The 9,864-nt window shown below is 38.2% G+C and overlaps 1 protein-coding gene across 2 annotated transcripts; it reads left to right on the top strand.

The window, feature by feature from the left end:
• Nucleotides 1–8,041, top strand: LOC102617793 (uncharacterized). 2 transcript variants are annotated; one of them, XM_052439761.1, is made up of 21 exons: nt 1–425; nt 554–686; nt 1,140–1,276; nt 1,383–1,428; nt 2,024–2,236; nt 2,392–2,895; nt 2,971–3,105; nt 3,212–3,427; nt 3,508–3,597; nt 3,683–3,927; nt 4,081–4,169; nt 4,721–4,761; nt 5,243–5,273; nt 5,381–5,503; nt 5,600–5,820; nt 5,924–6,019; nt 6,121–6,233; nt 6,417–6,552; nt 6,686–6,790; nt 6,950–7,249; nt 7,545–8,041. In XM_052439761.1, exons 1-20 carry the CDS (start codon nt 151–153, stop codon nt 6,977–6,979), a joined length of 2,979 nt encoding a protein of 992 aa, XP_052295721.1. In that variant the 5' UTR covers nt 1–150; the 3' UTR covers nt 6,980–7,249; nt 7,545–8,041. The 2 variants fall into 2 exon arrangements, with proteins under 2 accessions (XP_052295721.1, XP_006484649.1); XM_006484586.4 differs by having other exon boundaries at nt 2–425; nt 6,904–7,249.
• The last annotated feature ends 1,823 nt before the right edge of the window (nt 8,042–9,864 follow it).

The raw sequence follows: 9,864 nt of genomic DNA, 5'->3' as shown, positions 1-9,864 counted from the left end.
ACCCCACGGCTTTTGCAAGCCTTAAATACAAAGCAAAGGCACAAAACCCCTGCACCAGCAGCCAGCCTTTGCCTTTTTGTCAGTCGTATTTTGCCTTGGCGCCTTGTTGTGTTGTGTATGTATTAGGGTTTTTATCTAATCGCAAAAGCAATGGCGCAATCCTTAGAATTGTTGTTGATTCAATTCCTGATGCCGGACAACGACGCGCGACGGCAAGCGGAGGACCAGATAAAGCGGCTGGCGAAGGATCCTCAGGTGGTCCCTGCTCTTGTTCAGCACCTTCGCACTGCCAAGACTCCCAACGTTCGCCAGCTCGCCGCAGTACTCCTCCGTAAGAAGATCACCGGTCATTGGGCCAAGCTATCTCCTCAACTCAAGCAGCTCGTTAAGCAGTCTCTCATTGAAAGCATCACCCTCGAACACAGGTGGTTTTTTTTTTTAAATGTTGAAAATAATTTAAATTTTAGCATTGCATGTTAGGGTAAAGAAAATTGCTTTATAGTAAAAAAAAAATTGGCTATATTTTGATCATGCATTATCTGACTCTTTGCAGTGCACCTGTACGTCGTGCTAGTGCAAATGTTGTTAGTATTATTGCAAAATACGCTGTTCCAGCGGGAGAGTGGCCTGATTTGTTGCCCTTTCTATTCCAATTTAGTCAGAGTGAGCAAGAAGAGCATCGAGAGGTAAGCCCTTGACAGTTGAAATCTTTCTGAATGGTGCCCTGCTTTCCTGTCGCACTAGTTTACATATCCAATAGTTTTTTTCCAACACTATTGTATATGCAATTTGAATTGGTGGTTTATATATTGCAGCACGCTTACATTTGGAAATTATATGAGTTTTTTGGTTTAATTGATTGGCAACTTTTACTGTAGGTGAATGTTTACCATAAGTATGGACATAAGGAAGAACATTTATTTTGCACATAAGTTGTTCATAGCTACATAAATTAGAGCAAGAAATTCTAATGGCAGATTCCCTGTAATGAAGAAAAATCCTTGTCATTTTATCCTGATATCATAAAATACCATTACAACGTAATTTTTGGGTTTAAATCTTGGTTGAGTTGTCCAAATGCTTGTTCTTGTATATATTTGCCGATTCCTTTACTTACATTTTTTACTTGATGGTATTAGGTGGCGCTGATTCTTTTTAGCTCTTTAACTGAAACGATTGGACAAACATTTCGACCACATTTTGCTGATATGCAAGCTCTTTTACTCAAATGCTTACAGGATGAGACAAGCAACCGCGTTAGAATTGCTGCTCTCAAGTAATTTCAAAGTCTTAAATTAACTTTTGCTACATTTTAGGTGCTTTTATTTTTCTCTTGGAATTATTGTATGTTGCTTAAACGCACTCTTTATCTGTTTTGCCAGGGCAATTGGCTCTTTTCTAGAATTCACAAATGATGGGGCTGAAGTGGTGAGTTTTTATCTTTTATTTGTTTGCTTAGGATTAGTGGGGGATATGTATTTCGAAAGTAAATCTTATACTCATGTTGTTTTCTGAGTAACGGCCTTTTGATTTCTTATTGTGTCTGCTTTCTGTTCGTTTTGTCTGAAAAATATTTAAGCAACAAATTTGCATTTGTTGGTTATTGGTTGTATATTGCTTTTCCACTCATTTTAGTACAAGGCATGTATATATAAATAGATTTTTTGGTTTGATTATTTGTCAAAATCTTTGCACCTTTTGGTAGATGTAGAAAGTTGTCCGCACATTCTTGGAGGGAAATGAACTTAAGAGGGATTGGTTGATTCTTCAAAAAATGAAGCACCAGTTATTCATGTTTGAAGTTGGATTTTTCATTGGTTTATTTTACGGTGTAACTAAATTTGGTACTTATATGTCACGGTGAACCTCTATGATTTTCATTAGTGATGACTTTTATGTATAGTTTGCTTGGATATATGATTCCTCGGTATCATGTTGGCTAGATTGCCACTGCAAGTCATTTTTTCTTTTCATGTTTCCTTGCTCTGATATATGTGGTATTACATTTTTCTTGCCCTTGCAGGTTAAATTTCGGGAATTTATTCCTAGTATTTTAAATGTGTCAAGACAATGCCTGGCTTCTGGTGAAGAGGATGTTGCTGTAATTGCTTTTGAAATTTTTGATGAGTTGATTGAATCCCCTGCACCTCTTCTTGGGGATTCTGTCAAATCCATAGTTCATTTCTCTCTTGAAGTTTCCTCAAGCCATAATTTGGAACCCAACACACGTCATCAGGTTAGAAATAAGCAAGCGATGTACTTTTCTTGTGCTTTCTTCCTCTAGACAGCTTAGACAGTTGAGATGGAGCTACACTGCGTTGATGAGTTTCACATCACATATGTCTTAGCATTCTACTTGGCTTACTTCTTGTGCTTTGTGTAATATATCAGGCTATTCAAATCATTTCCTGGTTGGCAAAGTACAAATACAATTCCTTGAAAAAGCACAAGCTGGTTATCCCAATTCTGCAAGTCATGTGCCCATTGCTTGCTGAATCAAATGAGGCAGGTGAAGATGATGATCTTGCGCCAGATCGAGCTGCTGCAGAAGTTATTGACACTATGGCTTTGAACCTTGCAAAGCATGTTTTTCCCCCTGTTTTTGAGTTTGCTTCTGTAAGCTGTCAAAATGCTAGTCCCAAATATAGGGAAGCTGCTGTTACAGCTATAGGCATCATTTCCGAGGGTTGTGCGGAGTGGATGAAGGAAAAGCTGGAATCTGTTCTTCATATTGTCTTGGGAGCTCTGAGGGATCCGGAGCAGTTTGTAAGAGGAGCTGCCTCATTTGCATTGGGTCAATTTGCTGAATATTTGCAGCCTGAAATAGTATCTCACTATGAAAGCGTTCTGCCTTGCATTTTGAATGCCCTTGAGGATGAATCTGATGAAGTGAAGGTACATATGGGAAAGGCAATAGTCATGGTATAAAATATCTTCGTATTGGTTATTGAACTGTTTCTTTCTGCACAGGAGAAGTCTTACTATGCTTTGGCAGCTTTTTGTGAGGATATGGGTGAGGAAATTCTTCCTTTTCTTGATCCTTTGATGGGGAAGCTACTGGCAGCACTTGAAAATAGCCCCCGCAATCTGCAGGAGACATGCATGGTATGGAGATGAATCATTTGGTTCCCACAGCCTTCACATAAATAGATTGAATGAATGAACTTATTCCCTTTTATTAAAAATTTTTGGTTTGTGTATGTTGTCACAGTCTGCCATTGGTTCAGTAGCTGCTGCTGCAGAGCAAGCTTTCATTCCATATGCTGAAAGGGTTCTTGAGTTACTGAAGATTTTCATGGTGCTTACCAATGATGAGGACCTCCGTTCCCGAGCTAGGGCTACTGAGCTTCTTGGATTAGTTGCAGAGTCTGTTGGGAGAGCAAGAATGGAACCAATTTTGCCACCTTTCGTTGAAGCTGCTATATCTGTAACTATATTGACATGCTGTTTGACTTGGAATCAGAACATACCTTTCTGTATAAATGATTCGTCTCCATTATTTCTCAGGGTTTTGGATTGGAATTCAGTGAGCTTAGGGAGTACACCCATGGATTTTTTAGCAACATTGCAGGGGTTCTAGAGGACGGCTTTGCACAGGTATACATGGCGTTGCTTTTGATTGAACTTCTATGAATCTTTTATTAGCATTGATGATCATGTGAAAATTTCTTTGGGTGAGCAGTATCTACCTCTTGTTGTACCCCTGGCATTTTCTTCCTGCAATCTGGATGATGGTTCTGCTGTGGACATTGATGGGTCTGATGATGAGAATATTAATGGATTTGGTGGAGTTTCATCCGATGATGAAGCTCACTGTGAGCGAAGTGTTCGAAATATCAGTGTAAGAACTGGAGTGTTAGATGAAAAGGCAGCTGCAACGCAAGCTCTTGGTTTATTTGCACTGCATACTAAGAGTTCCTATGCACCGTATCCTTTTACCATTTCATTTATATATTTTCTCTTCCTTCCTTGTCTCACCTTTTTTACCAAATAAATCGTGTTACTGAGTTCTTTATTTTTTTTAACTTATTTGGTTGTTACTATATAAATTTTTTTCTTGTGTTCTTTAATTTATTTAAGCTTTTTGGAGGAGTCATTAAAAATTTTGGTGAGACACGCCAGCTATTTTCATGAAGATGTTAGATATCAGGCTGTCTTTGCTTTGAAAAGTGAGTACCAATTCAAGTTTTAAAATTTATCTCCTAGCCAACTCTATTTCCTGGGTCAGGATCATGACATCTCATCACTTTTTATTATTACAAATTCTTGTTGCTATATTACTAGCATTAAAAAAATTAGAAGCAGATGATTATCCTTGTATTCTAAAAATAATATGTTTCTTGACACAGAAAGAAGCCTTAGCTTCCTGCTTATAGCTTATTCTTCCCTGGTAAAAGTTTCTCAACTGTTGGGAGTCAAGTTGCTAATCATTCCCTCCTGTAGGAAAATCTTTAACTGTTGGAAGTTAAGTTGTTAATGATGATATATCAAAGCAAAGTGAATTTGACAAAGATTTCCTTATAGTGGACGGCTTATTCAATAAAAAATAAAAAATAACATTTATCCTATTCAGATGTAACAAACTGATCAACTCAAACTTTGGGTGTTGCATCCATGGTTAGTGAATACTTCGAAAGAAGCCTCTAGAAACTTGAAAATACTTTGATATAAATGTTTTCCATATACTGTTAATATTGTGTTGATTGATTTGTTGCTGCAGATATTTTGACAGCTGCACATGCAATCTTCCAGAGTCATAATGTGAGTTTGTGTTACCATTTTTTTCTGTTGTCCTGTTTATAGGCTTTGGTGGATTTTTTTATTTAACAAAAAAAAAAAAATTGGCCCCCATGGAAAGTCGGATAGTCATATGTTGATAGTGCCTCTGTCAATGCTAATAAGAAGCTTGTTTGAATGAGCTGCCTAAGTTCTGAAGCTAGTTTCAGTTGATTAAGGTCTTGTTTGCTGTGGAAAAAAAGCTATAATTATAAAATAAAAGTTAATAATAAGCAGTAAATATAAATTTTAAATAATAATTTTGATAAAATTATTAAAGATACAATAGATTTTCCATATAAGTGAAAGATCATATCAATATAGCTTCCAAGTTACAGCAGTTAGTGTTTACCAAACACTTCAGTGCTGTAGTTTCTAAGCTACAGCTGCCCAGCCTCAATCCCAAACGGACCTGAAGTTGGAAAAAAGTTGACTAATATGATATGATGTTCTTCTTGCTCTGCAGGAAGGACCAGCCAAGGCAAGAGAAATTCTCGGTAAGATACTTCTCCAAAATTGCTTGAATATTATCTCTTTGTATCTATCAGTTCACCAAATTTTATGGTAGTAACGTAATGGCAATTAAATTCTTCGTGACATGCAGATACAGTGATGAATATTTTTATCAGGACTATGACTGAAGATGATGACAAAGATGTCGTTGCTCAAGCTTGTACTAGCATTGTTGAGATCATCAATGATTATGGCTACATGGCTGTTGAGCCTTGTAAGTTTGAATGCAGTTGCATTTGAAAAAAGCTTTCAGATGCCAGCTAAATGTCTTAATGTGAACCTGAATTATAATGTGACTTTATCTCATCAGATATGTCTCGACTGGTTGATGCAACCCTGCTACTGCTCCGAGAGGAGTCAACTTGTCAGCAGCCAGATAATGACAGTGATATTGAAGATGACGACGACACTGCACATGATGAAGTTATAATGGATGCAGTTTCTGACCTTCTTCCTGCATTTGCTAAGTCCATGGGTCCTCACTTTGCACCTATCTTTGCGAAGCTATTTGACCCTTTAATGAAATTTGCGGTAGGTTGGTGCCTGAGTTGTGTAATATGTTCTCCCATCATAACCTTCTAATCCCTTATTTCTCATATCACTACCTCACTATTTTTAGTATTGGCAAGTGTAGAAATCTTCACGCCCTCTGCAAGACCGGACCATGGTGGTTGCAACTTTGGCTGAAGTTGCTCGGGACATGGGTTCGCCTATAGCTGCCTATGTTGATGTAATTTTATCTGAAACTTTGATTCCTTATTCTTTTTTATATTTTGAGGTGATTTTGTGAAGAATGCAGCAATTCCTGAAAGTTGTATTGTAATGTTTCAGAGGGTGATGCCCCTAGTACTCAAAGAACTAGCATCACCTGACGCAATGAATAGGAGGAATGCAGCATTTTGTGTTGGAGAGTTGTGCAAAAATGGGGGAGAGTCAGCTTTAAAGTATCCTCAGCATGCATGTTATATTGTAGTTATGAATTTTGTTATTTGTAATGCAACTGTAGGTTCCACTTAGTGCAATATTATGTCAGTCATCTTAAAAGTTCAAACTATTATGAATTTTATCCTCTCTCAAGTCATTAAGTGTTGTGTCGTAGCATTTTTTCCCCCTTATATCAAAAACAGATACTATGGTGATATTTTGCGGGGTCTTTACCCATTATTTGGGGATTCTGAGCCTGATGATGCCGTCAGGGATAATGCAGCTGGTGCTGTGGCAAGGATGATAATGGTCAACCCGCAGTCCATCCCGTTGAATCAGGTTTCTTTCAATTTTATATTTTTGAATTTGTAAATTATAATTCCTTTTGTCTCCTTGTTAGTTTCTTGACTCTTCTACAAGCTGATTATGTCTCCTGTGATTCTCCGCCTATTCTCTTGTCTGCTTCTGTTAGGTCCTTCCTGTTCTTTTGAAAGTTCTTCCTCTTAGAGAAGACTTTGAAGAATCAATGGCTGTTTATAATTGTATTTCCACTCTGGTTTTGTCTTCAAATCCCCAGGTTTATTTTATTTTTATTCCTTTATAGTTATTTTGAGCACAAGCATCAACAGTTTTCTGCCTGCCATCATATATCTATAATGTGGTTTTGATTACCATTTTATATGTAAACAGATCCTTTCTCTTGTACCTGAGCTGGTTAACCTTTTTGCTGAAGTAGTTGTTTCACCAGAGGAATCTTCTGAAGTGAAGTCTCAAGTTGGCATGGCTTTTTCGCATCTAATATCTCTCTACGGCCAGCAAATGCAACCGTTGTTGAGTAACCTCTCGCCTGCACATGCTACTGCCCTAGCTGCATTTGCCCCAAAAAGTTGATGTCCAATTGAGAAGGGTCGATGAATATAGCTTCTCTTCCAAGTTTTTGACTTGTTTTTCTAAATTGAATTAGTATATGAAAGGAATGGTTTGATCACCATGATTTGATTGGGAAGGCCGAAACCAGAATGCGATCAATAACCAGGTACGCATGAATCTGCAGAGTACTCTTAGTTGTCAAACTTGAAGCATTTTATCTTTGTCCCCATATCTATTCTTATTAAAATTTTAACCACTATCCTGTGGTATAGATTGATGAGTACATTGATTACAGAATGTGAAATATTTTGTTATATCAAGTTGAATTTTGTGAAGAGTCCAATTTTAGGGAGTACTTCTTATGACAACTTTTGAAATTACTGCTCTTTCTTCATGCTCCTAGCTGTTTGACTTGTTCAGTTATTTGCATGAATTTGTAATATTTTCCTGCTAATTTCCAGGTTTTGGTCTTGCTCCTGGTGCCACCTCTATTTTTCCTGTGTTGGAAACACTGCTTCGCCGCTATCTTATGTTAATAATAGTTTTTGGTTCCTCTCAATATTCGTTGTCTTATTATTATTTCTCTTAGGTCTCCGATGTTTGATTTATTTATTTGTTGTTGGTGGGTGATATATAATATTATGAAGGTTCGTCAGCTACAAGTATGTGCCATATCCTCAACTGGAAATGAGGTGAAAAGTTACTACATTCATGTATAATAAAAGTAGGTTCAGTTTTTTTCTTTTTTCCTTTTTTCCATTTTTGGGTGGCAGCCAAGGGTTGTAAACAGGCCAATACATGGAGGTTCAGGCTTGGCTTGATTTTTATTTTACTAGCTGCTGTGATTTGTGATGAGTTCAGTAAGAAATTTTGTTCCGGCTCAGTTTGCAAGTTTGTATCATATGTTTGAGAATGATGTGGTTCGAATTCAATGACTGAATAAAGCTGAGTTAAATTATGTCGTTGCAGATTCTTTTATACATAGATTTCTGTTGGTATGTCATTGATACACTGACACTGTTCAGGAGTACGGTGAACAATGGAGCATATTATTAGACTATGCATGCTTGTCGGGTACTGTCTTCTATAATAAATTCGATTATTATTATTATAGATCAACTGCATTTTGCAGTGAATAGAGTGCTTTATGTTGTAGACCGTCTAAGTTTCTAGCCCAAGTGTCTAAGAATTCGGGCTAAGAGCCCAAACATAAGCCAAGAGTGCTAGCTTGGCCCAATTCTAGCACATCTCAAGCTTGTACATATATAGAATTCTCTACACTTCTCTAGTACTTATAAATATCTAGATATTTAGACAAGTTGTTAGAATTCTCTAGAACTTTAGAGCTTGACAAGCCTCCTTATAAATATGATATGATATTTGGCATTTGAGTATTAAGCTGAGAGCAAGCAACTTAAGCACTTTTAAAAGCTTTCTAGCTCTAACTTTTCGAGTAATACAATTTTCATTTTTCGGCTCAATTGTTCTCTTCTCTTTAGCTCTTTCGAAAACCTCTGGGTTTAACTAGTTGAAAAGTTCAAAAACTTACTTAGCAACTTTTGGCAAGAGTTGTTTAAGTGTCGCATGGGTTCGTTGTGCAAAATACTCATCCTGTGACAAGTGGTATCAGAGTAAAGGTTTTCACCCATGAAAGTTAGTTTGTGAGAAATGATCAACCTTTCTAGCACATCACAAGAGAGCGTTGTTGGTGTGGATGTTCCACCGGAACCAACCTACGATCTCAAGGAAGGATGCGCTCATGGCAAGTCGAAGGCCCCATCCATTGATGTCTTGGAACCTTACATGGTCATGCTCGAAATCGCATTGTCCATCGTTCAAGACACCCTTGAAGGATTGGAAGAAATGGTGGATGGTCTCAAGAGAGAGTATGCCGACTTCACTGTGGCAACCAAAGCCTTTATCTAAGATCAAGACAACGACTTTCGAGGGGAGTTTCGAGCATTCTGCGAAGAGTTGTTGAAATTCTGCAGTTTCGTCCAAGAGGAACTACAAGCTGTCCGTGCTAAAGTAGAGAAAGTCCGCTTAGACTGGGAACGGCACAAGCGCACACTCTCTGCAAGTCCAGCATTCACAAGTATGAGTGATGCGCGACACATCGATATGCCAAAGGCCGACATCTATGATGACATGCGCAATGCCACTGTCATGGACAATTTTCTCTTTGGGTTAGACCAATACTTTGATGCCATGGGTGTGTGAGACGAAGTATCGAAAGTGGGTACAACACCTACATATCTTCGAGGCGCCGCGCAACTATGGTGGCATCAGAAGTATGACGAGATGGGTAAAGGCATTTGGCATACTTCAAGTAAGAACTCCAAAAGCAATTTGTCCCAAGTAATGCAGAAAATGAAGTAAGAGCGCGCCTACATCAACTCAAACAAACGGGTAGTGTCCACGACTACATCAATGAGTTCATTACCCTCATGCTCGAGATTAGCGACATGTTTGACAAAAAACTCCCTTTTTTTTATTTTCAAGATGGCATTAAGGATTAGGCCAAGACAGAATTCGATAAACGGGGGGTTCTTGAGCGGATGTTGGAGGGTTGCTCTTGAATTGGGCCGCAATAGTATTAAGCGACTTCTTCTCCTGACAGTCGTGTACCCAGTGATGGCCATTTCATATGAAGCATGTGCTTCAAGGCTTTGGTGGCTCCTTCTTGTTCTCCGATTTGCCTTACCCGCTTTTGTTGTTAAGTGACTTTTTCTGCCCCCAATCATTGCGGTTGTTGCTCTTGTCATTGCAACTCTCTCTCTT

The sequence above is a fragment of the Citrus sinensis genome, chromosome 4 (assembly GCF_022201045.2).
Source record: "Citrus sinensis cultivar Valencia sweet orange chromosome 4, DVS_A1.0, whole genome shotgun sequence".
In the NCBI taxonomy this organism is placed as follows: domain Eukaryota; kingdom Viridiplantae; phylum Streptophyta; class Magnoliopsida; order Sapindales; family Rutaceae; genus Citrus; species Citrus sinensis.
This window is presented reverse-complemented; position numbering and strand designations above follow the sequence as displayed.

Bases quoted from the DNA above. Each gene is read 5' to 3' on its own strand.
- LOC102617793 (XM_006484586.4), top strand. From the start codon at position 151: ATGGCGCAATCCTTAGAATTGTTGTTGATTCAATTCCTGATGCCGGAC. The intron at 1,277-1,382 runs GTAATTTCAAAG...CTGTTTTGCCAG, and splicing joins GTTAGAATTGCTGCTCTCAA to GGCAATTGGCTCTTTTCTAG. The intron at 5,821-5,923 runs GTAGGTTGGTGC...TGGCAAGTGTAG, and splicing joins ACCCTTTAATGAAATTTGCG to AAATCTTCACGCCCTCTGCA.